Raw genomic sequence first — 27329 nt, forward strand, 5'->3', positions numbered from 1 at the left:
ACGTGGGGAACGGGACAGGTATGGGATGGGATTGGGAATAGGGATAGGGACAGGTGGGGGATGGGATTGGGAATAGGGATAGGGACAGGTAGGGGATGGGATTGGGAATAGCGATGGAATAGGGACAGGTAGGGGATGGGATTGGAATTGGGAATAGGGATGGGATAGGGACAGGTATGGGATGGGATTCGGACTGGGAATAGGGATGGGATAGGGACAGGTAGGGGATGGGATTGGGCATAGGGATGGGATAGGGGTAGGTACGGAATGGGATTGGGAATAGAGATGGGATAGGGACAGGTACAGGATGAGATTGGGAATAGGGACAGGGACTGAGAACGGGACAGGTACGGGATTGGGAATAGGGAGAGGGTTTGGGAATGGGATAGGAATTGGGATGGGTTAGGGATAGGGACTGGGTAGAGGGAGGGATAGGACAGGTACGGGATAGGGATGGGATAGGGACAGAGATAGGAACGGGAACAGAGGCAGGTACGGCACAGGGATGGGCCACGGACAGGTGTGGGATAAGGATAGCGATAGAGTAGGGACAAGCACTGCATGGGGACGGGGACAGGGTGGGGCAGCGCTGGGGCCGGGGCAAGGCTGGGGCCGGGGCCGGGACAGGCGCGGTCGTGGTGTCCTGCGTGTCCCGGGTGTCCCCGGGTGTCCCCGGTGTCCCCGGTGTCCCGGGGTGTGCCGCGGTCCGGTCCCTCCCCGGCGGGGGCCCCGTGCGGGTCCCGCCCGGCGCGGGCGGTGCCGGGCTCGGGGCGGTGCCGGCGGATCCCGGGCGGTCTGTCGCTATCGCTGTCGCTGTCCCCGTTGCAGAGCAGGGCCCGTTCACCGCGGGGTCCCGGTGCCGGTGGCGGTGCCGGCGCGGGGGGATGCGAGCATGGCCATGGCCCAGGCGGGGGCCGCGGCCGCGGCGGCCTCGGCGCTCCTCGTGTTCCTGCTCTACTCCGCCATCCACAGGGTCGAGGAGGGACACCTGGCCGTGTACTACAGGTACTGCCCTCGGGAGCCTGCTCCCTCCGCCGGGGTCCGTCCTGGCACCACCGCTTGCTCTCTCCTGCCTTTGGCCCCGGTTTTTCCCCCTGTCGTCTCTGCTCCCCGATGAGTCCCGGGCACCCTGGCTCTGTGCAGAACCCTTGGGAGTTTGAGTCTCTCTGAATCCTCAGTTGCTTTCCCTCCCTCTCCTCCCTCCCGTCCCTTTTCACAGTTTGGATTTCAGAGCTTAGAGATCCAAAGTGCCTGTCCTGTCTCCTCACATCTGTTGATCACTCCCTCTTACAGCAGGAGCTGCCACCTCTGTCCCAAACTGTCACCCCCAGCCAGAGCACCCATTTTGTTGGTGCTTTGGAATGTTCTCCCTGCCCTTCCCACTCACCACCCTGGGCCGTTTTGCTTTAATCACAAGCGTGTTGAGCTCGAGAGCCTGGGGGGGTTTCTTGGTGCTTTGGGGCTCGTGGAAATCCAAACTGGCAGCATCACATCCACTGCTGGATTTTTCCATGGTTACCAGAGAACTATTTAGAGAGGAAAATCTGTGTTCTTGCAGCTCTGCAATGTTGCAATGCTGGGAGGCTTTAGCAATAGCTGCCTCCTCTGAGGGTTAGTTGCTCACAAGGCTCAAGGGAACGATTGTCAGATTGCAACAGGCGAACAGCAGGAGCACTCAGCCCTTTTGTAGGGGAATTGGTGGCAAATTTGGGGCAGTAATGTAACTCTCACTCCCCAGCTGTACCTGCAGCTGAGTGTTCTCAAAGCTAGTTCTCAAAGCTAGACTTGCTTGAGCCTCTCCCTGTTTTCCTCTCTCTCCGCAGGGGCGGTGCGTTGTTAACGAGCCCGAGCGGACCCGGCTACCACATCATGCTCCCCTTCATCACCACCTTCAAATCCGTGCAGGTTGGTACCCTCTCCTCTGGGAGGAGCAGCTGTTGGGAGGGTGGGGGTGCCCAGCACGTGTGTGAGTTGCTGGGGACAGGAGATGTCCTGCTCCGGGAGGACGATCCGTGTTTGTGGCCATCACTGTTTCCCAGGAAAGACACAGGCCTTGTGCCGTGGGAGTTGGGAGCTGGGAATGGGCACAGCTGCCTGTCCGTCCCACAGAAGGCAGGTGGGAAGAAGCCTTGTCCTCTTCCCACACACGAGGGAGGCAGAGGATGCATTTGTGGCTCCATGTTCCCGTTGTGAGAGTCTGGGCACAGCGGGACCTTCCCGGGAGTGGAGCGGTTTGTGAGCTCGGGTTGTCTTTGTGTTTCAGACCACACTGCAGACTGATGAAGTGAAAAATGTGCCTTGTGGGACAAGGTAGGGATTTCATCTGTATTTCTCCTGGTGCTGAGCAGATGCACTCGGTGGTGTCATTTACAGTGCTGGGAAGTAAAGGCGCGTGCCCTAAAATTAGTCCTGAACACACACGTACACCCCACTGTAATAGAACATGGAAATTATAGAACAGGAGGTACATGAAGGGGGTGCTCTGGCTTTTGCTGCAGCTGCTGCTCAGAGGGTGTTTGCATTCATAGTGATATTATCTTGATTTTTCTTGGTTTCTCCCCTCAGTTACTCTGATACCCCATTGCTTGTGCTTTGGTCTGCCCTCAGATATTTCTAGTCTGGATTTTGTGGCTGATAGAAGTGCTGACCAGAGGGCAAAAGCAAATGGTGAATGGGAATCCTCCTGGTGGGAGAGGGTCCATTTCCAGATGAAATGCCTGCTTCATAGTTAAGCTGATTCTTTTATCAGCACAGACCTGCTTGGTTTTAACAAGCAGAGCAGTAGCAGGAGAGGGCTGGTTGAGTTGGGTTGCAGATCCTGTTGTGTTGGTTCATCCACAAGTTAAAGTGGTGACTGGAGCTCTTTCTTCAGGGTAAAAAAAGCCCTGGTGATTCACCTTGTCTTTTAGCTCCAGTGTCCTCAACAAAATTTCTGTTTAAAAAAATAAATCCCCATGACTTGAATGATGACACTCAGTGACCACATTGAAATTGAAAGTGGAATGGTAATGGCAACATTAACAAAGCAGAGTTCATTTTGATCAGGTTTAACCTGTAATGAAATGAGTTCTTGGGGTCACTCCTGGAGCATCAGACATCACATGGGCTTAAATATTAAAATACGGGTCTCATGGTTTTCGTTTTACATCTCAAAGATTTTCAGGAGTATCTGTAAATAATGTTAATGTTCAGTGCTGCAGCTTTCATAGAATCCCAGAATGGTCTGGGTTGGAAGAGACCTTAAAGCCCATCTCCTTCCACCCCCCTGTCATGGGCAGGGACACCTTCCACTGTTCCAGGTTGCTCCAAGCCCCTTCCAACCTGGCCTTGGACACTTCCAGGGATCCAGGGGCAGCCACAGCTTCTCTGGGCAACCTGTGCCAGGGCCTCCCCACCCTCACAGGGAAGGATTTCTTCCCAATATCCCATCTAACCCTGCCCCTGGCAGTGGGAAGCCATTCCACCTTGTCTTATCACTCCAGGCCCTTGTCCAAAGTCCCTTTGTGGTGAAGTAACCATTCTTTAGGGCAAGCAGAAAATCCCTGCCAGCCTCCACCATTCTGTGCTTCTGGGATTTAGAAGCTAAATATTTCTGTTTGGTTCTGTCAAGTGAGTTCATGACATTCCTGCTGCATTTCAGCATTGTGGGGTTCAGTTGTGCAGTGCAGGTGGTTGTGAAGGTACAGGCAGTAAATGTGCTTTAAAACACCAAACAGCTGCTGAAAGCAGTTCCTAGTTAATAATTGAATACACTTCAGACCAAAGGTCCCAGTAGCCCTGTCCACTTTTAAGGTGTCACTGCAGGAGCCTTTCAGTTTGCTGCAATTGGATCCAAAGGCTGCAGCTGCTCCATGCCAAAGCCTGGAATCCAGATTTCCTTAGTGAAACATTAGCTTTTAAATACTAGTGGGTGAAATCTGAAATGTCACTGTCCTGGTTAAAAGTCGGTTACAAGAACAGATTGTAAACAGTTTAAGTTTCTGCAGTTGTACATTAAACCATCTGATTTTAAAGGCTGGGTTTCTCTTCCATCATATTTATGTTCCTGTTGCCTGTGTCCTCATCTACATCAGGAAGCTTCTGAATGTCTGTGTGGGTGTCCCATCCCCAATTTCTGCCTTAACCTGTCCTGTTTATAACTGATCAGTGTTAAGTGAATACATTAAATACAGATTTTTAAATACTTTGGCACCAGAGGACTGTTTCCACAGAACAGTTGTCACCTCAGAGACAAAAACCATTTCATTCTTACAAGGGACAGTGTGCATCTGCCTCTGGTGTCTGGGATTTCTGCCTTTCCCCAACAGTTGCTCGAGCATTATTTGCAGAGGTGTGAGGGATGTCTTGTGCTTGTGCTGCAGATCATTGTCAGGAGCCAGACAGAGCCAGGGAATGTTCTGCTGGGACAGATCGCTGTTTGTCAGCCAGTCACGTGGAAATACGTGTCATGAACATTCCAAGTGTTAATCCCTGTGTGTCTGGTCATGTCAGATCTGGCCTTTAAGCCCAGTTTTAAGTGCTCTGCCTGTCCCAGTCTGCTCCTGTTTGTGGCAGCTCTAGCTGTGAGCACTGAACCTTTGCCTTTTTTTATGGCAGTGCCCCTCATTTTTTCTCATCTTCTCCAGGTCTAAGACCCTGAGTTGTCTGAGGCTTTCTAAGAGCTACCAAAACACCCGTGTCCACCTCCTGTGGCATTCCCTGTACACTGTCACCTTGTCCTGTCAGGTTGGGCAGTACTGCTGCCTGGTCATGCTTAAACCTCTCCCAGGCACACACAGTCCGTGTGTTGATCCTCCTTTCAGACTTCCTGTGGACTTCCCTTTGCTCCTCTCTCCCCAGCCAGTCTGGGCTCTGAGTGGCACGTCCAGGCCATAGCACGACCAACAGGACTAATATAATTCAGTTACCCCCCAGCACACTGGGTAATAATAGTGGAATAATCGTGGATAATAGTCCACTTAGTGTCCCACACTGGCTGAGATCCTTGGCAGAGTTGCTGGGGAAGGTGGTGGTGCAGTCAGACAGTCCTGTCTGATGTGAGCTGCCGTTCCAGAGCCTTTCCTGCATGGGAAGTGATGCAGGGCTGGGGTGTTGCAGGCACTCTCCCTTTCCTTGTAACATCCCCTTCAAACTGAAGTGCCAAAGGACCCCAACATAAAGGTGGGCAGTGGAGGAGATTCCAGTGTGCTCTGCTCTGGTTCCTCACGAGGATTTCTGGGATTTCCCTGTCCTGGTAGAATTGTCATGAGGAGACGAACAAATCAGGAGGATGAGAGTGGGTTCAGAAGATCCCGAGGAATGCTGTTGGATGTCACTTCCAGTGATAAACAGTGGTTTTATTCAAAGTGGTGGGACAGAGTGCAGAACAGATGGAGAAAAAACACGTACTCTGTACCATTATGACTCCTTGTGCAGCCTGACAGGCCTAGGAAAGATTTAAAAATAATGATAATGGTTCTTAAGAGAGAAAATGATCAGTAAAAAAGGAATTAATGCTCTTAAGAGTAGTACCTCACTGGGAAATAAGTCTCTTTGGGCACAAATGTCTCCCCTGCTGGCTTGTCCCTCCCAGCAGACAAGTTCTGTCCATCCCCAAAGTTTTTACCTCGTAGTTGCAGTGAAGCAGGTTTGGAGTGAGCACAGGCTGGGCCTGGGAGACCTCTTCCAGAAGAGCACAGACACAGGCAAGTTCGTGTGGTTTTCCTGCAGACTTGGCCTTCAGCTGCCAGAGATCAGGATCTGCAATATAAGAAATGGAGTTTATCACGGGGGATGTGTTGGAGTTAAAGCATCACAGAGTCTGGAAATGTGGGAGCTCCACTGCCAGGGACCAGCTCTCTCTAAACAGTTCCTGCTAAAGCTTCTTGTCTGATTTGCCTTTGTCTCAAGGACGACATCACAAGAATATCCTATTAAAATTATACTCTCAAGAGACTTAGGAGCTGTTGAAAATAAGGTCTTTTCTTCTTCAATGCAGAGTTTGTGCTTTTCTCCTGTGTCATGGGTACCCAGGGGTGGGCACGACCTGCTGAAAGGTACACCAGTAAGAGCAGAGCCTGAGGGCAAGCCCAACTTCTGATTCCTTCTCTTCCCTGCCAGTCTGGCAGCACATAATCCCTTGGGGAGAGGATTGCCTGCAGGCTTCCTCTGATGAGGTGCTGGAGTGTGTGTGCCTGGTTGTGGTGCTTCTTCCTTTCTGTCAGTGGCCCTGCCAAGCTCCTGCTGGAGTTAGTGAATGTGTGAATTAAACTCAGGGCTTTTCTGTTTGAAGTGTTTTGCTGCCTGGAGGAGCTGTGGTGCATCTGGAGCTGGTGTGTGCCCTGCTGCTGGCAGGTGTCACCTGCTGTCCTCGCTGTGTTGAACTCTCCTTTCCTGATAGTTGCAGTTACGTTCCTGTTCAGGAGCATTTTCCTTTGGCTGGCTAAGCAGGAGGTCACAAAGGGAAGGGAAGGTGCTTTGCAGGCTTGCTGGAGCACGTTTGTGATTTATGCCCAGAGAGGGACCTGTCTGTGCCAAGCTGGGGTTTGCTGCTATCTCATTGCAAAATGCTCAGAAACTCAGGGCTGTTCTGGGTAAGTTTTGAGTAAAAGTGGGACAAAGATGACTTTGCTTTTATGCCAGCTGTGAACAGCTGCAGTGGTAACTGATGAGTTCTTTTTCCCTTGCAGTGGGGGTGTTATGATCTACATTGACCGAATCGAAGTTGTGAACAAGCTGGCCCCACATGCAGGTATTTCCCATCCTGTTTCCACAGGCAGCTCTGGGACTGCCTTTGCTCATCCTGTAGCAGCTCTGTCTTGGTTTGCAGGACTTCCATTATCCATGTCTGGAAAATTTCCATGTCTGTTCCCATTCCTTGTTACCCTTATGGCTCCCAGTCCTGTAGCACTTAGTTCCATGCATGTGCCTGCAGGCTTTTTGCAGAGCCAGAGATTTGCAAGGATGAAGGTAAACGCTAGAATTGCTTCTCCCCTGTATGTTTAGAAATGTGACAGGTGCTCAAGGATCCTCTCTCTTGCTGCTGAAGGGGAGAGCACCTGTGGAACTAATCCCAAGTGCTCGCTTGGCTCCTGGGAGAATTGCAAAGACATGTTCCTTTTGCTGCAGCCCAGGACACGGTTGGCTTAAAATGTGGGAACGATCCTTGGTTTCACTTTATAGTGTTGCTGTTCCCATGCATGCAGGTCCTGGACAGGCTTTGCTGTTTGATTTGTTTGTGCAGATGGTAAAACAGGGCTGTGCAGTGGATCTTACCATGATTACTCTGCTCCTTGAGGTCCTGTAGTCCCAGCTACATTGGCTGGGGGTCCTCTGAGCTCCCTCCCTCTCACAGCTGGGCAGGGCAGTCCAGAAAACTCCTAGGGCTGGAGGTGCCCCACACCCTGTCCCCGTGCCGTGCTCCTTTCCCAGCATTCCTGGTGCTGCAGGAAGCACTGTGTCAGTGGTACCCTCTGGTAATCCCCTTCCTTCCCCAGTGTACGACATCGTGAGGAACTACACTGCAGACTACGACAAGACCTTGATCTTCAACAAAATCCATCATGAGCTGAATCAGTTCTGCAGTGCCCACACCCTGCAGGAGGTGTACATCGAGCTCTTTGGTGAGTGGATGGCAGCTGGATGCTCCCACTGAGGGATGTAGAATCTCCCTGTCGTGCTCTGGAATGTGTTACAGCCAGTGGGAGCAAACAGCCCCTGTGCTGGAGTTGCAGTCTGGAATCCAGCTCCTTTTATATCCATAGGCCACTTCCCCTGAGACTTCAGTGGTTCAGATTTCTTTGTCTTTCTCCATCTGCACCTGGGAATTTGGTTTCAGTCCTTTTCCACCGATTCTGGGTGCACAAAGCAGCCACTCTGCTCTTGTGTGTGCAGTGATACCCATTGCCTTCACTATGATGATGGGTTTGTCTTGCCTATTCCTACTTCTAAACCCCTGTTCTGTTGCTGGATTCACTTTTGTACTTCCACAGCTTCCTTCTGGCTGTTTTTAACAGGTGAGAGCTGGAAGGTTTTTTAAGCAGGTAGTAGTGTTTCAGGAATTAGCACAGGCCATGTTCTCCTTGGTACCTACCTGTGCCCCAAAGACATGACAGTGTTGTGTTCTTCTTGAGTGGCTGAGCAGGGGAGAATGGGTTTATGGTAGATAAAAGGTGGTCAGAATTTTAATGTTAAGATACTGTAAGTCTGAATGCTGAGAAGGGATAGACTTCTACCACAGGCTCTGGGCATTCTTGCTGAGATCCTTAAAACCTTAGCTCAAATGCCACAAATCCATCAATAACCGAACTTTTGTAGGCACTAGCATGTGACTCTCCTTTTGGGAACATTTTCCAGGGGGCACAGGAACAATGTACTGAGTGATCTCAGAGAGCATCTTACACCACAGACACAGCTGCTCTTCAAGGCCGGCTGGCTCTGCCACATCAGCTGTGGGAGAAAAGGTGATGAGCTAAATGGTCTCTCTCTTGTCCTCCAAACACAGATCAGATAGATGAGAACTTGAAGTTGGCCCTGCAGAAAGACCTCAATGTCATGGCACCAGGTCTCACTATCCAGGTGAGTTCATTCCCTGATAAAGATTACTCTTTTTTCCACCTCTTTCACTGGATTGAATAGGTTTCTTGCTTCCATTTTCCACATGCCATGGAATAGTTGAGCCTTGAGTTGAGGTTTTGCTGCTGAAGACTGTCCAAATGTTGGTGATGGCTTTCAGACACTGGGTTTATGTAAGGGAAAGACCTGCAGGACAGAGAAAAGAACCTTGCAAAGATCAAGGGATTGGTTTTAAGGATTTTCTGCTTACTTCTAATGTTAGAAAATCATGTTTAATTTAACCATGTTAACATCTGCCTGAACTCACCAGACACCACTTTGAAGGGGTGAGGATCTTTGTTTTGGTGCAGAGTTTGAAAGAATATCCCCCTGTGCACCCTGCAGTGGCTGGTGAGGTCAGCTTTCTCCATGTGGTGCTTTGTAGGGGCTTGGAGAGGTTTTGCTCCTGGTAGGAGCTTAGAACAGTCCCTTCACTGAAGGATGTTCTGGTCTGATGTCCCATAAATCTGCTTTCTTTGCTTGTCCAGAGAAGCAGCAGAGTTGGGATTGTTCACACTGGAGAAGGGAAGGCTCCAGGGAGACCTTATTTCTGGCCTTTCAGTATAAAGAGTATGTGAAGTTTTATATAAAGCTTACATAAGTTATAAAAAAGGTGGAGAAAGACTTTTTACAAAGGCCTGTAGTGACAGGGTGAGGGGCAGTGGTTTTAAACTGAAAGAGGAATGTTTTACACTGAGGGTGGTGAGGCCCTGGCACAGGGTGCCCAGAGAAGCTGTGGCTGCCCCATCCCTGGGAGTGTCCAAGGCCAGGCTGGACAGGGCTTGGAGCAACCTGCCCACGGTGGGAGTGGGTTGGAATGGCTGTCAGGAAATACAAATGCAGGGCACTCTTGTGAGAGAGGCCATGCTCAGCTGTGCTGCACAGGAGGATTAGGCACCACTGTCCACAGCACTGCAGCTGCTCTCACAAGGGCATTTCCTACACCTTGCATCCAAACATTCAGTTTGAAATGTGCTCCCTTTCCCTTCTCTCACAGGCTGTGCGTGTTACGAAACCCAAAATTCCAGAGGCCATCCGAAGAAATTTTGAGCTGATGTGAGTAGCTGGACATACAACTGTGTGAATTAGTTTTGAGGGTCCAGGACAGGCACAGTGCTGTTAGCAAGCTCTTCCCTGGTGCTCAGAGAGTGAGAGGGGAGCTTTAGGCAGGCCAGGTGCACCTGTGGATTCTGTTTCTCTGTTTCCAGACTGAAATCAGGGCTCAGGGGTCTTGGTATCTTGCCTGTAAGTTCCCCTCCAGGATCCCTGAGACCCCTTTGGAGCAGGGGGAGATGCTGTTGGATCTCCCTTCACCTCCCTGTCCCCGGCTGAGCCAGCCCAGCTCCCAGTAGCCCTGCACTGGGCTCACTCCCTGTCCTGAGGGCCTCGGGCTGCACATGCATCCACATGTGGCCTCACCAGTGCCAAGTGGGGAGGGGGATAATCCCTTCCTTTGGCTGTGCTGTGCTCATACAGCTGCAGACAGAACCAGTCCCGTGGCTGTGAACAGGAGGCTGGCAGCTGCTCGTGGTCTTTCCTGCCCTCAGATGCAGAGCTGCCCATCTCCCTTTCCCTAGGATAATGTTTCTCCCCTTGCAGGGAGGCTGAGAAGACCAAGCTGCTGATTGCAGCCCAGAGGCAGAAGGTGGTGGAGAAGGAGGCAGAGACAGACCGGAAGAAAGCAATCATTGGTATGTGACCAGGACAGGCTGAGCTGCCATTCCTGCATTCCCTGGTAACTGAGGGAGGCACGGCCAGGCTGCACCAGGAGTCATTTTGAAAATCTGAGTGTCTTTGCTGCTGTATCTCTGTCCCACCTCCCTCCCGTGGCAGCAGAGCAGTGAGCACCTCTGTCCTGCAGCCACTCCACTGCAAAAACTGGGCTAGGAGCTCAGTGTGCCAGGGGGATCGCCCTGGGAAATGGGATATCAGCTCTGGAGACATCAGCACTGTGTTTTCTTCCTGTAACTGTACTGCTTGGAGTCCAGGCTGGCACTGTAGGATCCCAGCAGGAAGGGAGGGAGTAGGGAACAGACCTGGTATGGCAGATCCCGCAGTGAGCTGCTGGTCGGGGTGCTGGTGCTCACACCCTGGGAAGCAGATTCCTGAGCCGAGCCCGTTGTGATTGCAGAGGCAGAGAAGGCTGCACAGGTGGCCAGGATTCACTACCAACAGAAGATTATGGAGAAGGAAACGGAGAAGCGGATTTCCGAGATTGAGGGTAACTTGCACTGCTGGGGTCATTTTGCAGCTGAGGGGGGATGGCAGGGAAGGGAACCTCAGGCCTGGGCTCACAGGCTGTCCTGCAGAGCTCATCCAGGGTGCAGCAGTGCAAGACTGCACTAGGAACGCTCCAGGAAGCCACAGGGCGGGTGCAGGGCCAGCCAAGCTGTCACGGGCACTCCTGGGTCAGCTGGTCCCCGTGGGATGAGGGCTCAGGTGCTCAGTGTGGTGGGACTGTTCACTTCCTAACACTTTTTTTCCTGTCCATCCTCTGCTGCCGTGTTAGATGCTGCGTTCCTGGCAAGAGAGAAGGCCAAAGCTGATGCTGAGTACTACACTGCTCGGAAGCTGGCTGATGCCAATAAGGTGAGCACTGGGAAGCTGGTCAGGACAGGACTCGCTCCCTCTTTCCCTCTGCACAGGAGATGAGCTTCAGGTGGGCAGCACTGGAAAAACACTTGATTTAGCAGCCTGCATCCCAGAAGGCCTGATGCAGTATTCAATGATGCAGCACCCAGAAAGTTGTGTTTGACAGCCCCTGTTTCTGTTCCTGTAGCTGAAGCTGACCCCTGAATACCTGGAGCTGATGAAGTACCAGGCCATAGCCGCCAACAGCAAACTGTACTTCGGTGACCGCATCCCCGGCATGCTCCTGGAGTCCTGTGCCTTCCAGCAGGCCAGCCCGAGGACTGCCCACCAAACCAGCCTTCCTGCACAGGAGACCCCGGAGACCTCTGGAGAAAGCCAGCTCAGAGGCAAGGAAAGCACTGGCTGAGGAGGGAGGAGGAATCCCAGTGTGGCTCAGCAGCAAAGCCCGGCTGTGGTCGGGGACGTGGCCCTGGGCTGGTGGGGCAGACGCAGCACACGCCTGGACATCTTGTGTATAGGTGGCAGTTGGGTTGATTTTCTTCTAGCAACAGATTGCGAGGGCTCTGCCTCTTCCGTTTCTTCCCCTGTTAAATTGGTGCTTCCAAAGGAGGGATAATCCTGTACTAACATACCTATACTGGAATATTAAAAGACAGACGCCGGGAAAGGCTTCCGGAGTAGGTGCAGTTATTTAGCAGGCATTGCTCTGGAGGCAGGAGATGTGGCTTTGAGTGCTGTGTTGCTGCACCCTGGTCGTTCCAAGTGCTCCTGGCTGAGGCTGAGCGAAGAGGAGGTTTCCTTCGTCCTGCCCATGAAGCTTAATTTTGTGGACTCCAGGCAGGTTCCTGCCATTGCTCTCTCTCTCCTCAAGGACTCCCATGGAGTGGGCTCTCCTTGGCCAGCGTGTTCCAGCTCAGGGCAAGGAATGGTTTGGTGTGGAATAGGTTACTGGAATAGGATCTGCATAGCCATGATATTCCTGTAGACAGCAGCACTAGGTAATGACTCGGAGCAGATGGTCTCTGATGGGATTCTGCAACTCCCCTCTCCAAGCAAGAGCCTTGCACTAGCTCCCTGGGACTGACTGTAGGGTGTTTCAGCTGCGTGGCTGGGGCTCACCTTGCATCCTAAACCAGATTTCAGGAGCACCTCGGAGCAGCTGGTTGGGAACAGAGCTTGTGAAATCTCTGCCCAGATCCCAACTTGTGAAATCTCTGCCCAGATCCCAGCCTTCCTCTAGGTCAGCAGGGGAAGGGGGCTGAACTTCCACTGCTCTGCCATGGTGGCAAGGTAAAGGGGAAGAGAAGAGTGAAGGGACCCTGCGGAGCAGCAGATCAGATGTTTGACACCTCAGCTACAAAGTAGGTGAGTCATCACTGCTCCCCTGTGCAAAATCCACTGCTCCAAGAAGTGGGACCTGCCTCGTGTGTCCTTGAACAGCCGTGGTGAGAGTGTGTCCCTGGGCCTATCATCCCTGGACAGGTTTGCTGCAGTGCAGGACTTCAGGCTGCTCCCGAGCAGTGCTGGCAGCAGGATCTCCTGTGGTGGCCCTCCAGGCACTCTGCCTGTTGAGATCTTGCGTCCCTGGCACCATCTGCAGCCTCGTGGCAACGGAAGGGACGTGTTCAGCTTTTGCCACAGTGAAACATTCAACCCAAAACAAGAGGCTTGAGCTTTACCTGTGCTGATGATGTCCTCAGACGAGTTGTGTGGCTTTGCAGGCTCAGGCTTTGCAGTGCTGTATTCCCACCACACGTGGCTCGGCTTGGAGGGTGGCAGTGTCTCCTTGAGGAAATTTGGTAACACGTGGTGCCTTGTGCTGTCCCAGCTCCTGCCCTGGCTCCCTGTCCTCTGTGTCTGGGGCAGAGCAGGGATGTGTTGGACCTGCCCCTTCTGCAGGGTAGGACATAACCGTGGGACTTGGCAGTAGTTTCAGGGGGTCTGTCTGTCCTCTATCTGGCTGCAAACTCCCAGGGCCCAGTTGGTGCTCTGCTCCAGAATACCAGCTCCTCTTCCAGCCCAGCCATGGCAGGAGCCAGGGACCCAGGGCACCAGTGTGGAGAGGAAAGGCAGTGTAATTTGTAGCTGTGGTGTTTGAAATGTCTCCTGGAAGTGCTGTTTGACTTGCAGGGTCCCCTTTCTCCCATGGGAGGGGCTTTGAGGAGGCAGTGGAGTCACATCTTTGAGCTGCCACCTCCTCAGTGGTGCAGCAGGCCCTTGGCATGGGGGCATGGCCTCTCCTCACCCCGGCAGCACCCACTTCACTTGGATTTTGGTATGAGGGCAGACTTTATGGAGCAGAAGCACTGCTGGAGGGGATGCTGGCAGGGATGTAGGCTTGTTCTCCATGTGTCACTGGGGTTGGACACTCTGGGCATGAGGAATGGGTGGACAGGGTAGGTTCTGCCAGCCTGGAGGTGCCAGGGGCACGAGGGGAGCTGCTGGGGGTGATAACCAGGCAGCTCACAGCTCTCCTGCAGTGACCAGAGCAAGATGCCCGTGCAGGGAGCAGGAAAACCTTCCAGGCCGGTGCAGAAAGGGCTTTCTTCCCTCTGGACCTGTGCCTTGCTGGGTCTCCCTGCACTATCCAGGTGGGTGCATGGCTTCATCCTGAGTGGCTGTCACTGGCTCAGTGTCCCCCTGCTCTGGTTGGGTGACATCAGCCTGGTCTGAGGGACCCTGGGGGATGCTCCTGTAGTCCCAGGTCCTGCAGCAGCTTGTGTGATGCTCTGTGCCTTCTGCAAAAGCCTCCTCCCTCCCTCCCTGCTTGCCCAGCTGCTGCTGCAGAGGCCCCAGTAGGTGTGCAGGGGGGCATTGCCACAGCTTTAGCACCCCAGGGTGGGCTGTGCTTCCCTCTGAGCCCCAGGTGTGAGCAGGGACATGGGACTGTGGGTTAGAACTGGCTTTTCTCTCCGTTCCAAGGGCCTGTGTGGGCCTGTGACTAAAGGGGTCTGCCCCTGGATCCACATCTCCTTATGGAAACACGATACATATGGTCAGGTTTACATTCACGGTGTTGAGTTCTTTTGATAAAGCAGAATAAAATTATTTTGTTACCATTTTTCTGAGTGGTTTTATGTGTCCTGAGGCTGGTGTCACTGCAGGCACATGGAGGGGGGTCCCTCTCTACCTCTCATCCCGCTGCAGCCTCTACCACCCTGGGAGCCCCATGAGTAGCCTGTGCTCAAAGTAAACCATGGCCAGGATGGTGCTGAGCACGGAGGGACTCACTGCAGTATCCTGCAGCCCCTGGGCAGCCTCCTCTGTGTGACTGCCAGAACCCGCTGCTGTTTGGCCCCTGTTGCTCTGGCACAGGACTGGGGAGCTCAGCTCCAAACCTTCTCTCCCTCCCCTGATCCCCACACAGCTCCCTGCCTGCCACCACCTCGCTGTCCCCTGCTGCCCAGCGACACCTCATGACACCACTACCTTCAGTCTTTATTGGTATAAAAGCCTTCAACCTAAATTATATAAAAAGTGGGAGGCCTGTTTTCACAGCAGGTGGCTCGAAACGGTCACATAAGGGTCATAAATTAATGGCTGCAGGAAAAAGGCTCCCAGGGAATTCCCTTTCAGAACAGTAACTCCAGGGATAACTTGAGAGATAAAAGCCCCGTGGGGAAACCAAGCCTAGCTTGGACCTGTCACAGCCTCTGGTGACATCTCCTTGTGTGATGTCCCCGGCCAGGTCAGTGTTCCCAGGGCAGGGTCCCCACAGAGCAGTGCTCCTCCTGCCTGGGATTCCAGGAGCTCCTCGCCGTGGCCCCAGCAGGGAAGGGGCAGGAGGAGCAGGACACATTCAGGACGTCAGGAGAGAAGGCAGCGGCTCCCAGGGCGCGGGAGAGCCTGGACCGACGTGGGGCTGGCATCCAAACCGGAGCTGGCACTGTCCCGCTCCTGGTTCCCTTGGGAAACCCCGGCCGACGGCTCTCCCTGGGACAGCCACGGGGCTGCGGAGTCCAGTAAGGCACGACAAAGATCTGTAAACACTGATGCCCCCCCGGGGGAGGCTCGGGCCAGCAATTCAAGTAAGGGTGGAAGCGAGGCGGTGGCGGCCCGGCTGTGCCACCCGCCCCGCTGTGCCCTCCTGGGCCGGCCGTGGGGGCAGAGGGGGTGTCCTGGGTCACCTCCGGGCTGGGGGCGGCTTCAGGGCCACCTTTGGGGGGACGCCCCGCTGAAAGGCCGAGGGGGGTGTGGGTGGGAGGGCCGGTCCCGGTGTCCCCTGGCCGTGGCACAGCGCCCTGCCCTTCAGCGCCGGGAGAGGTTTGCGGGGCGGCTTCGGCTTCGCCTGTCGGGAGGAGACACCCGAGTCCCTCACCTGGGCTCCGGGGGCACCCGGAGAGGGGCAGGGGGCAGAGGAAGGGCCCCCCAGAGCCACCCCACGCACGTAGGGCTGGGGGCCGCCTCGGGGGGGGGTTACCTGCGGGGGCCGTCTCGGAGAGGCCGGAGGTGTCCCCTGCGGGACGGGTGACCGCAGGGTCAGCACGGGGCTGGGCGAGCGGGGCTCCAGGGCCCGGGCCGCCCGCGGGGCCACCGTGCTGCTGACCAGGCTGGGCTGGCCGATGTCCTGGCGGGACAGCAGCCGCCGGGGGGGCCGTGCCCGGCCGCCCTCCTGGAACAGCGGGTTGGCGAGGCCTGTGGCAGAGCTCCTGTGGGGCACAGGGACAACGTGGCTGTGGCACCTGTGTGCCAGGTACCCCTCGAGCTCAGCCCTGCAGCGGGGCGCGGGAGAAGGGAATTACCCTTTCTGGAAGCTCCTGGCTCTGAGGAGCACCACGCCGCCGGCCAGCAGGACGCTGGCCAGTGCCAGCACGGCCAGCACGGCCGCCAGGACCACGCTGCTGCTCCCTGTGGGGACAGGGCGGTTGGGGTCGGGACATCCCCTGAGCATGGAGCAGCCTCTCCCCAGGCTCCCTCCCCGGGACACGCATCGGGCCGGGGGAGCCGAGGGTGCCATACCTGGGGCTATCCCTGAAATCTCCTGCTCGCAGTAGGGCGCTGCCCAGCCCGGGTCGCAGTGACATTCCCGCCGGTGGTTGCACACCTGGGATGAGGGAGGGAAGCGTCAGGGTGATGGGCACGCTGGATGCTCCGAGATTGAGCCCTGCGGGAGGGCGGTCCCACCGCCTACCCCGTGGTTGTTGCACTTGGCCGAGCAGTTCTTGTCGCCGTAGACCAGCAGGCTCTGGCAGCGCCCGGCATAGCAGACCTGGGGGCGGGCAGGGGGGCTCTGAGGCTGCACCGGGGCAGGCAGGGGGCTCCGAGGCCGCCAGGGCCCCGCGGTCACCCAGCCCCCGCCGCCCCGGCACTCACCATCTCGTTCCCGCACTTGGCGCCGGTGGGCACCAGCCTGAGCTCGGCGGCCACCTCGCCGTCGGCGATGACCGCCTTGCAGTTGAAGCGGCCGAAGGAGTAGTGGCCGAAGGAGAAGTAGCCGCTGCCGAGGATGGGCTTGGAGTTGTCGCTGAGGCACAGCAGCGTCCCGCACTTCACATCCCTGCAGGACACGCATTCCTGAGCACCGGCAGTGCCGGAGCTTGGCCAGGCAGGGACAATCCCCCCCAAACCCCTCTCCTCACTTGGGGCTGCAGGGCCGCTTCCCGTACTCGGTGAGGCAGTGCAGGTGGAGGTGATGCTCGCTGTTGTGCTTAAAGCAGACATCGGGAGCCACCTGGGCCTCTGCGGGACACACCGAAAGGGTCACATGGAGGTGCAGCAAGCTGGAGGCGCTGGCACCAGCGGCCACACTTTAGGACCAGCAGCAGCGCCCCAGCTCATGCAGGAGGGCACCACAGCCCGAAGGGCTCCAGGCACATCCCCCAGCAAGTGGGGCAAGGAGGGGGGGCCGCTACCTGCACCCCAGAGCGCCCGGCACTGCTCGCCGTGCGAGGGGCAGCCCCCGTTGTAGCAGTATCCGTTGCCGTTCTGGCAGGAGATGCCGTTCTCCTGGAACACGTCCTCAGGGCACTCGGCACTGAGGCCGGTGCAGTGCTCGGGCAGGTCGCAGTCGTTCTTGCTGGCCCGGCAGAGCACACCTGCAGCCTTCACCTGCACGGAATGTCAGCACTGCCTGGATGGTCTCACAGCTCCAGAGCCACGCAGGCACCACGGCACAGCAAACCCTGGTCTGGGAAACGTCTCCCAGCCTCCCATGGATCCAGACACTCTGACAGTGCACTCTGTGCACCCACCACCTCCCTTCCCCGACGAGCTGGTCCCCTGTGGGCAGCAGTACCTTGCAGTCCTGGCAGCATTCCCCCTGGGCACACTCAGCTCCCTCTCTCAGCTGGCAGGTGGAGGCATTGCAGCAGCGGTCCAAGCACTCCTGCAAGACAGGGATGGATTGAAAACCTTCCGGGAGCCCCCCAAAAGACCCTTCCCTGGGGGACTAGCTTGCCACGTCACCAGTTGCCAACAGCACTGTAGCCACCATGGGCTGAGCCACAGGGCAAAACCACAGCATCATGCCAGGTGAGAACCATTCCTGCTGCCTCTTTACATCCATTACCAACAACAAACCAAAGAACCTGAAGGGATTTTTGCAGAGGAGGGGCCTGGCCTGGGCATCCTTGCACATCTCCAGGAAGGGGAAAAGGGAGGATCTCTGTGCTCCCTGTTTCAGGGGAGCATTGTTTCAGGTCCCAGTGCAGGCTGTGACCAGGGGTTTGTCTCAGAGGAATCGCTCAGCTGTCTCAAATCCCCTTCATGATGGGGATGAGGAACAGCTGAGCACAGCTCTTGAAGAACAACATGCCATGATGTCCCTTCCTGGGACACTTCTTTGGAGGACATGTAGGGGGAACATCCACCTTTCCTAGGCTAAAATCCCAGCCAGCTACATAAAGGGGGGCACACAGCCCTGGTAGTGAATGCACCCCACCAGTTGTTTTTTGGCAGAAGCATCAGGAACACAAGGGAAACAAGTCTTGCAAAGCAAGAAAAGAGTCTGGTGGACAAGTCTCAGGTGTCTTCCCTCCACCCCCCTTCCCAGTTCCTCGGAGAGCATCCCCACCTCGGGTGTGCCGCAGTCACACTGCTCTCCCCGCTCCACAAACTGGTTCCCGCACACGGGCCCCCCGTACAGCTCGTCTGCCCTGGGGGCGTTCAGCAGGCAGCTGGTCCGGGGATCCCCAAGGAACTGCCACATGTCCTGCTCGCTGCAGCGGCTGAACAGCTTCGGGTAAACCAGGCTGGGGGGCACAAAACCGGGCGCTCGTGAGCCCAGATTGGTGCCCACCAGCCCAGGGAGGAGCTGGGGGGACATCGAGAGGCTCGGAGGCATCTGCAGTGGGGTGGGGTGGAATGGAATGGAATGGAATGGAATGCCCACCCATCTCACAGGTTTCACCCCACTGGGACAGTGCCTGAGGACACCTGGACATGTTTGGTGCCCAGGGATGTTCCCCTTCCTCCTTCACTCACCCAACGCTCCCTGCCATGACACATCCTCCGTCAGCCTTGGGGAGGGGGCAGTGGCAGCCGGGAACATCTTCGTCGTGGGACATGCCCAGGTTGTGCCCCATCTCGTGAGCCATGGTGGACGCGGCACCGATGGGGTTGGTGCTGTGGTCCTGAGGGACAAGGAGTGCAGGGTGGGTGAACTGCTCTTGTGGTTTCTCCACAGCATCCCCAGGGGCCCACCAGGGCTCGGTGCAAGGTCCCTCATGCTGCTGTGCTCAGGTAAAGGAAAACAAAAGCTGGATGCAGTCCCATGGCACCTGAGGAGCCCCAGGCTGGGATCTCGGGGCTCTCAGGGAGCTTAGACAGAGCGATTTCTCCAAAACAGTGATTTGTGGTGGGGCTGGACCACCACTGGTCCCATGGCCGACTGCTCCCACTCCCACAGACCTGGGGAGGGTTGGGAAGCACAGCCAGGACAGCTGAGGAACAACTGCAGACCAAATCCTGGCCACCTGACAGGCGGTTGGAGAAGCCCTGTGTCCATGGAGCTGCTCTGGGAGGCTCTTCAGCTGTATCAGAGCCCTCCACAGGTACCCAACTGGGTGTCCGCAGCCCTGACCCTGCTCTGGGCATAAGTCACTCAAGGGTTGGAGGTGCCAGGGACCAAATCCATCCCTAAGGCTGCAGAGGAGGAAAGCTAGAAACCGATGGAGGCAAGTGGCTCTGGAAAACACAGTGCAGGGAGGGCAGAGTGTGGGGCTGCTGCTGCCCTGCTGGTGCGTGCCCGGGCAGCAGGACCCACCTGGCTGACAGCGCCTGAGTCCCTGGTGCACATCACCAGCTTCTTGGCCAGCCCCACGGTTTTGCCGTGGAAGTCGATTCCCCTGTGGGATGGAGATGCCATGGCCACGTGCCCTGGGTGGCAGCAGGGCCGTGAGGGGGGTGAGGTGGTGGCCCCCCGTCCTTACGTGATCAGCTGGGCATTGTCGTGCGGCTTCCTCCGCAGCAGCTCCGACTCCCGCCAGTGCAGGAAGTTGTCCAGCGTCACCTCTGGGTTGGGGCTGACTGTGATTTTGTCCTTGTGGTTCCACACCTCCAAGCCGATCAGGGCCACCCGCAGGCGGAGAGGCTGATAGAGCTGGGGTGGAAGACAGCCCAGAGGGAGCGCTTCGATTTGGGCTACAGCAGCAGGGGGAAGGTCCCACCTCCCCCAGGGAACTGCAGCCGATCCCAGGAGCCCCCTCACTGCACAATGTCAGTAAAAAACACAAGGGGTGACCATGTAAACAGGGTTTCCCCTGGCACCTCTGAGCTCCCTCTTGGCTGGTGAAGGCCGGGATGCTTCTCCTATGGTGCCAAACAACAAGTGAAGCTGAAGCAAGGCAAGCAGGAGCCCCACCATGGGGGTCCTCTTGTTAGCACCCACTCCACCATGAGAGTGGCCGTGGGATGTGCTCCCAGGCTTTACAGGACAAAATTTCCCCCCCCTTCCCTCATGGACAGGGCTGAGCCCCTCGTCGTGTCCACCCTGCACACCCTGTTGGCCAAGGGGTGTGCAGCAGCCCACCCACGGGCCTGAGATCAGCTCCAGTTCCACCACCCCACCCATGTCAACCTCTCCTCTGCCCCCTCTGTCCACACTGGCACTGCAGGACACATGTGGGAGCTGGGAGTACTCACCTTGTCCACGTGGTTCACGATTTCCTTCATGCGGTTCTGCACCGTGCGCAGGTCCTTGTGCTTCCTGAACTATGGGAAGGACACAGAGAAATTTCCAGGCTGGCTTTGAGCCCCTCAGTGCAGAGGATGGCAGCAAACCCACAGGCACCAGCTCGCCCCCCACCCCATTTACCTCCTCATTATCAGCAACAAGGACCAGCTCCACGTACCGGGGACCTTTGTGTATCGGACCCGACTTCTGCAAGGGAAGAGGGAAGTGAGGCTCGGCTTGCAGCTTGCCCAGCCAGGCAGTTGACCCTGCCATGGGGTGTGTTGGATTTTGGGGTATCTTCCAAGGCTAGCAGGCCTCCTCACTCGGCTCTCTGATATCACTTCTCTGGCTGTTTCAAGCGTCTTCCAGTTTATATGCTGGAAAATGTAAGCCTGCTACTGGGATAAGCCACAAGATAGGCTCTGCAGGCACCACTGAGCTCACGGGGTAGGACGATGCTCGTGATGATGGTACAGGGTCCGAGGACCCGTTCCCATCAGGAGCCGCCCGTATTTGGGTACCCAACCGACAGCGCATGGGAGGGGGGCATCTCCAAAGGCATGGAACCCCCCCAGCGGACTTCCCAGGAGCCAGGCTCCTGCAAACTCAGCTGCAGGAAGGAGGAGCGATGCAATCCCTCACCCAGTGGTAGAGCTTCATGGCTGCAGGGATTTTCGGCTCGCGGTCGTACTCCAGGGTGTCCCCGGACTCGCGGCAGGCGCGGCGCTTCTCCCGCAGGTGAGCGGCTCGGTACAGAGCGTGCCGGCCCGACACGGCCCCCTCCAGAGGCTCCAGCAGGAACGTGGTCTCGTTCACCCGGAAAAACCCTCTGGAGAGAGAGAGGGCGGGCATCAGGTTGGGGAGATATCCAGCAGGACACGGACAGACCCCACACGCACCCCTGAAAGTGCCTGTACATGTGCTCCATCCCTGGAGGCGTCCAAGGCCAGGTTGGACGGGGATTGAAGCAACCTGGGCTAGTGGAAGGTGTCCCCACCCATGGCAGAGGGGTAGAATGAAATGAGCTTTAAGGTCCCTTCCAACCCAGACCATTCTGGGATTCTGCGATTCCATGAAAATACAGCTGCCAAACTGGCTGCTGGGCTGGGAGGGGGCAAACTGCGGCACAGCACCCACAGCTGGTAGCACGGGGAGTATCCAGCACTTGGGGCAGCAGGAATGTCCCGGGGTTCAGGGACTGAACGATTTTGGATGGATCAGGGACAAGCTGCGCCTTGCTGCCCAGGGAGGGCACTCCTGCCCGGAGCTCTGTGGTGCTCAGGTCTCCAGTCTCACCCCGTTGCCGTGAGTCAGCCCCCCAAAGAGCCGTGTGCCCTTCCTGCTGGGCACCAAGCCGGGAGCAGCACCTCCAGCAGGAAAAGGGATGTCATCTTCTCTTCCGCCAGGGAAAGCTGAGGTCTCCCTCCATCGGCCCGGCTCTGGTTGTGCTCAGCCACACCAGCTCACCGTGGCCATGTGCCAGGGCCAGGCTGGGAGCCGGGCAGTGCCCGGGGGGTCGGGGGTCCTACCTGAGCCCGCGGCAGGTGCTGATGCTCGCTGCCGAGCCGGCGTGGCCCCGCACGTGGCCCTGGTAGAAGCAGTGATCCTGGCACCGGGAGAGAGCAGAGATGTGGGGGGTCTGCACCAGCTACCGGCGTGACGGGACCCCCAGGAGGGGAGGGGCTGCTTCCCCCGCAGCCAGCCCGTACCTGAGTGTCGGGCCGCTCGGTGACCTCCGTGCCGTCGGCAGAGTAGTGTGTCTCGGTGTAGTGCTGCCCCAGCAGCGCCCTGCGGGACGGGAACGGGCGTCAGCAGCGACCCCGCTGCGGGGGAGAGGACGGAAAGCTTTGGGATGAGCTTGGTCAGGGTGGATATGGTGGGACCGTGCCCTCCCCGCGCGGGTTTGGCAACGAGGGAGAAAAACGCTCTGGGCTGAGGCTCAGCTGACTGGTGCAGTGACAGCAGACCTGGGAGAATGGATGCTCACGGCAACGGTGGGGTGCAAGCCCCCCCCTCCCCAGCCTCCCTGCGTGCCCACCTGCACTCACCTGTTCTTCTCCAGCCACAGGAGGTATTCCCTGCCTTCGGCACGGACGCTGTAGAGGACACGGTCCGGGTACGTGCTCTGGATGGGAGACAGAAGCCACCAGAGACCCCCCGTCAGCAGGAGAAAGGGCTACACAGGAGAGACCCCTCGGCCCCCGACCTGCCCAGAAAGGGGACGGAGTCTGATGTGCCCCTCTGAGGGCGGCTGCGGGACGGGGGGGAGCCTGGCTGCTCCCCCTGGAGGCATCCAGCAAAGACACAGGAAATCAGAAGAGAAGGAAGAAAGCATGTGGGCAATAACGCAAATCCCCGGCACATCCTGAGATAAAGAACAGGTCACCCGCAAAGAGACGGAGTCAGCAAAGCCTGGTTTCCCGTGTCTGACACATGGCTGCAGATGGTCGTGCCAGGGGCTGAGGTTTCCTACTCATCAGTCACAGAGCTCCTTTTTTGGGGGCTGAGTTCAGCACTTACTCACCAGCTGAACCACAAAGATCCCTCTGGATCTTATCAGCAGTGACTTCCTCCTCCCTGACTAATCTGACATGCCACTGTTAGAGAACAACCTTCCCCTGGTCCTCCTCAGCCTTTGGGAGCACATTTTAGCATCACCATGACCCAGATCCCCTGGTGCCAGTGGAAGGGACCTCAAGGCATCTCAAGCCCAACCTCCTGTCACTGTGGCTGGGACAGGGTGGCTGTGGCTCAGCCAGCTGGGCCCTGAACCCTCAGGATGGAGATGTTCCTCCAGAAAAAGTGTTTCCCTCTGGGATATCTTGTGATCTCCACCTGCAGGGGCTGGGACAGACCTCCAGAGGTCCTGTCCCACTGGGGCCGCTGGGAGAGACTGACAGTCCCTTTCACAATGCCCCATGTCAGGCTTGGCACCAGGGACCTCCTCAGCCACTTCGAGACCTCTCCTGAGGGCACATCCACCTCTCCTGAGGGCACATCTACTTCTCCTGAGGGCACATCCACCTCTCCTGAGGACACATCTACTCCTGAGGACACATCTACTTCTCCTGAGGGCACATCCTCAGCTCTTGCAGGATCCAGGTGTGGAGAGCTGAGCCAAAGGCAAAGCAAGCCTTTCCCACGGGGCCAGCATTCCTCAGGGATGAGGTGTGGTGCCTCTCCCCAGGAAGGATGACAGCACCCACTGTCATCCCATGGCTCAGCACTCCCAGGGGGATGATTTGCACCCTGCAAGGAGCCGGGGCTGACTCAGCGCCAGTGGGGCCAGGTGAGAGTGTTTGCCTGTCACTCAGCTGCCCTGATTCTACCTGGTTTGCATTCCCAACCCCGTTGGTGTGCCAGCACGCTCCCGGCTCCCTGGAAAATTCTTCTCTTATGAACAGCGTCTCCCTCCAGACGTGGCCGTCCCGTCCCGTGTCCGCCAACAAAGAGATCCTTTGTTATTGTTGGCAAAGCCAGGGCCAGAAGAGGTCTTAAGGAACAGCAGGAAAGCACTTGGAAGGGGGTGGTGGGTCAGGGCCCGGCTCTTGGAGACAACCGCAGGGCAAGTTTAAAATAAAAAGTCCGGATAAACCTTCTCTGAATCACCCCCCTCCTCATTAGCATGGGCTGTGCAAGGCTTCCAGATGGGAAGGCTTTGGGAGCTGCCCTGTGAGCCCCATGGTTGTGCTGAGCCAGCACAGCAGAGCCACGGCCACAGAGCACAGAGAGGGGGGATTTCTTCCAGCTGGGCTCAGGAAGAGACCCAGAGACCTTGCAGAGGATGGGGATGGGATGTCCCATCCCATCCCAGCACAGGGTGTTTCTTCCCTGGATGGGAAGGGGCAACAGGCCTTGCAGTAGGGACAGGGATCACTTTTTTAGGTTCCTTTCCATGAAGAATCCAGGTTTGCCACATGTGCCCCTGCTGAAAAGCCTGTGACCGGTGGAAAAGCTGCTGTCCAGGAGATCCTGCCCTGCAGGACCCAGGTCTCCACCCTGTCTGCAGGGGTGAACATTTGGATCTAGTCAAAGCCAGAGGGGAGCCACTGTGCTTCACCCTCACCTGGGCAGATGCTCTGAGGGACCGATCCCACGTGTCCCAGTCGCTCCACAGCTCCTGACCTGTGTCTGTCCCAGCCAGAGACAGCTACAGGGCATGAGGAACACCCACCTCCATGTCAAAGAGGGGTTTGGTGGTGGTCAAGCCACGCTGGGAACCTCTTCTCCGTCCAGGTTACCAGGAGAGCAAACCCAACCTCTCCCCAAGAGGAGGAAAACAGCTCAGAAGGCAGGAGACCTCATCCCCTCAACACGGCAGGTTTGGGACCTCCAAGGACCACCCAACCCAAGCCCAAATGCAGGTGCCACCCAGCAGACAGCCCCCATGGTAGTCCCAAAGCACACAGCTCAAGGCAGATCTCTTCCCCAGAGGGATCCTGGGATGGGTGAGCTGCCCTTTCCAGGGGGATCGTGCAGAGCTGCCCGGCGCGCCCGGCACAGATGGCGTCTCTAAATAGCCTGGGGAATGTTTATCTCGTGGACAAGTTTAGGTTTCTAGAGCAGGGAAAACAGATGCTTTCAGGGAGTGTTTTTGAAGCTAGTTTATCAGGAAGGGTTTGAATCACAGAGGAACGTGCTGTATGGCACTAGGGAATACATGTCCCCAGCTCGTCCATCCCCTCAGGTGCTAAAATCGGTGCTTTTCGTGTCTAGAAAATGAATCAAAAAAAAATTGGCCAAATTTCCCTTTAAGGAAACGAGAAAAGTTTGAGGGCAAGCCCATCATCCTACAGACGTCAACACCAAGCACTCCAAACTCCTGACTCAAACCCCATTCCTTCCCCCAAATTGCCAGGTTTCCCAAGAAAAACAGCACTGGCTTTTTTTCATGTGGATTTCTGCAACTTTCTGATTCTTATTTCTCTGTCCCAAAGGACAAAAAAACCCACACCAACTTCAGCAAACACAGCAAGAAAAGTGCTTACAGCTCCACGAGGCTTCTCAAACCCTTCCTTAAGGAAAGACCAGATGTCACAAGATCACTGCAAGGCTACAAGAGGTGGCACCGCTGGGTCACGTCTCCGAAGAAAGCCCAGGAGAAAGTTCCCTCCCTCCAAGAGTGCACCCCACCCTCTGAAGGTCCTAATTGGACCCAAAACAGCCTGGAAAAGCTGATCTGATCAATGCTACTCACCCGAGGTGCAGAGAGGTCCCTCTTTCTCCGGGGCACTGGCACCTCTCGCGGCGTCACCGTCTCGTACTTTTCGATGTGGGCGAGCGTTTCTGCCAGCCCAGCAGTGGCACCTGGGAAAAGCCAAAGGGCTTTGAGCAGGATGCCCAGGAACAACCCAGTCATAGAATATCCTGCGCTGGAGGGGACCCCTAAGGATCATCCAGTCCAGCTCCTGGCCCTGCCCAGGACACCCCAACAATCCCACCCTGACCCTCAGAGCGTTGTCCAAACCCTCCTGGAGCTCTGGCAGCCTTGGGGCTGTGCCCACTGCCCTGGGGAGCCTGGTCAGTGCCAAGCACCCTCTGGGGGAAGAGCCTTTTCCTAATATCCAACCTAAACCTCCCCTGGCACAGCTTCATGCTGTTCCCTTGGATCTGAAGCCAGGAGGCAATGGAAGCGGCCAAAATGAAGGCGCAGGAAAGAGCCCAAATAGCAAGTCCTGAAATACCTGCTGGGAACACAACTCCCTGACGGGCTCCGGGGATGTTCTGACCCCCCCGCCCCAACCCGGCGCCCACAGACAGCTCAGCATCACCTGCGGGAGAGCAAGTCCCTTTGGGGCTGGAAAACCCCGCCGAGCCCCCGGTGCGCCAATAAGGAGGGAGGTTTTCCAGCTCCCCATCGTGATGCCACCGCGTGTGACTCGGCGTCTGGCGGCTGTGGGGGCTGTTTGGGAGAGCGGCTGGTGCCTGGGTGGCTCAGCCCCCTCCCAGCCTCTCCTTGGATGTCGGAGCGGAGAATTTCTGCCATAAACCCTTCGCCTTCCCCGCGATCGCCAAACGCCGGGGTCGGACGGTGCTCGCTCTGGGGGTGCCCACGGTCCTCGCCCACGGGTGGGAGCCGGACGCCCCCTCATTGGGTGAGTCATGAGCGACCCCCGGCTCGCCGCGGGCCGCCGGCGGCGAACCCTCTCATCCTCCCCGAGGTGCCTCCACGGAGCGGCGGGCCCGGGGGGCTCCGGGAGCGTCCCCGTGGGGGCGAACCTGGCCCCGGGCGCCCCTTCCCCATCATCCTTGTCCTCGGGGCGGTGAGGACAGCGGTACCCTCCCGGGACCTCCCCCCACGGAGAGCCGCCCCGCGCGTCCCCTTCGTTCTCGCCGGGAAAAGCATCCCCATGGCCCGGTACCTCCAGCCCGGCACCTCCAGCCCAGTGCCTCCATCCCTGCCCCTCCACCCCTGCCCCGCGCCGAGGACCCCCGAGGCTCCGCGCTCCTGCCGCACGCCCCCCGAACTCCCCGCCCGCCCCGTCCCGCGGCCGCCGACCCCCCCGGGGGACCCCCCGCTCACCTCGGGCCGGCGGCATCAGCAGCATCGGCAGCAGCGCCGGCAGCATCAGCAGCGGCAGGCGGAGCGGCGGGGCCATGCTCGGAGGTCCCGCCGTGCCCCCGCTCGCCGCGCCGCCGGCAGCCCCCGCCCGCCGTGACTCACCGACACCCGCGGACGGGACGGGGCGGGGCGGGCGGGACGGGCCGCCCACGGCGGGGGGGACCGGGGGGACCGCGGGGGGACGCGCGGCCTCGGGGGCTGCCCACGGGACATCCCGGGCCGCGTGGGGCACTGCGGGACTGTCCACTGGGCATCTGGGGGGTGGCCTGGGGGGCTGTGGGGCACTGAGGGTGGTCCACGGGGCGTCGGGAGGGTCCGTGGGGCATCAGGGGAGGGTCCACGGGGCATCGGGGAGGGGTCCATGGGGCACTGAGGAGGATCCATGGGGCACCGGGGATGGCCCACGGGACATCGTGGAGGTCCGTGGAGAACTGGAAAGGACCCACAGCGCACCGGGGAGGATTCACGGGG

The 27329-nt window shown here is 57.4% G+C and overlaps 2 protein-coding genes across 2 annotated transcripts; one reads left to right on the forward strand and one right to left on the reverse strand.

The window, feature by feature from the left end:
- The first annotated feature begins 875 nt into the window (after positions 1 to 875).
- On the forward strand, positions 876 to 14244 carry ERLIN1 (ER lipid raft associated 1). The gene is given in 12 exon segments (XM_017832736.1): positions 876 to 1005; positions 1824 to 1905; positions 2264 to 2310; positions 6669 to 6730; positions 7476 to 7601; positions 8483 to 8556; positions 9590 to 9648; positions 10192 to 10283; positions 10724 to 10813; positions 11102 to 11181; positions 11372 to 11515; positions 11517 to 14244. Coding segments are annotated over 12 exon segments (1155 nt in total). The 5' UTR covers positions 876 to 892; the 3' UTR covers positions 11703 to 14244.
- Positions 14245 to 15307: 1063 nt separating this feature from the next.
- ADAM8 (ADAM metallopeptidase domain 8) lies at positions 15308 to 26895 on the reverse strand. Its single transcript, XM_017832648.1, has 20 exons — positions 26820 to 26895; positions 25494 to 25603; positions 22345 to 22421; positions 22006 to 22084; positions 21826 to 21902; positions 20939 to 21125; positions 20438 to 20503; positions 20266 to 20334; positions 19554 to 19723; positions 19388 to 19469; positions 18607 to 18755; positions 18197 to 18374; positions 17420 to 17509; positions 17037 to 17232; positions 16764 to 16863; positions 16498 to 16681; positions 16316 to 16393; positions 16144 to 16228; positions 15927 to 16032; positions 15308 to 15857 (listed from the first exon to the last, which is right to left on the reverse strand). Exons 1-20 carry the CDS (start codon positions 26893 to 26895, stop codon positions 15308 to 15310), a joined length of 2709 nt encoding a protein of 902 aa, XP_017688137.1.
- Between the last annotated feature and the right edge of the window lie 434 nt (positions 26896 to 27329).

Source organism: Lepidothrix coronata, unplaced genomic scaffold, assembly GCF_001604755.1.
Source record: "Lepidothrix coronata isolate B3197 unplaced genomic scaffold, Lepidothrix_coronata-1.0 Scaffold204, whole genome shotgun sequence".
Classification (NCBI taxonomy): domain Eukaryota; kingdom Metazoa; phylum Chordata; class Aves; order Passeriformes; family Pipridae; genus Lepidothrix; species Lepidothrix coronata.

Excerpts from the sequence above, each read along its gene's own strand:
- ADAM8 (XM_017832648.1), bottom strand. The coding sequence starts at position 26,895 with ATGGCCCCGCCGCTCCGCCTGCCGCTGCTGATGCTGCCGGCGCTGCTG. Across the intron at positions 21,126-21,825 it reads AGCACCTGCCGCGGGCTCAG|AGGGTTTTTCCGGGTGAACG; the intron begins GTAGGACCCCCG and ends CTCTCTCTCCAG. Across the intron at positions 18,375-18,606 it reads GTCATGGCAGGGAGCGTTGG|CCTGGTTTACCCGAAGCTGT; the intron begins GTGAGTGAAGGA and ends TGTGCCCCCCAG.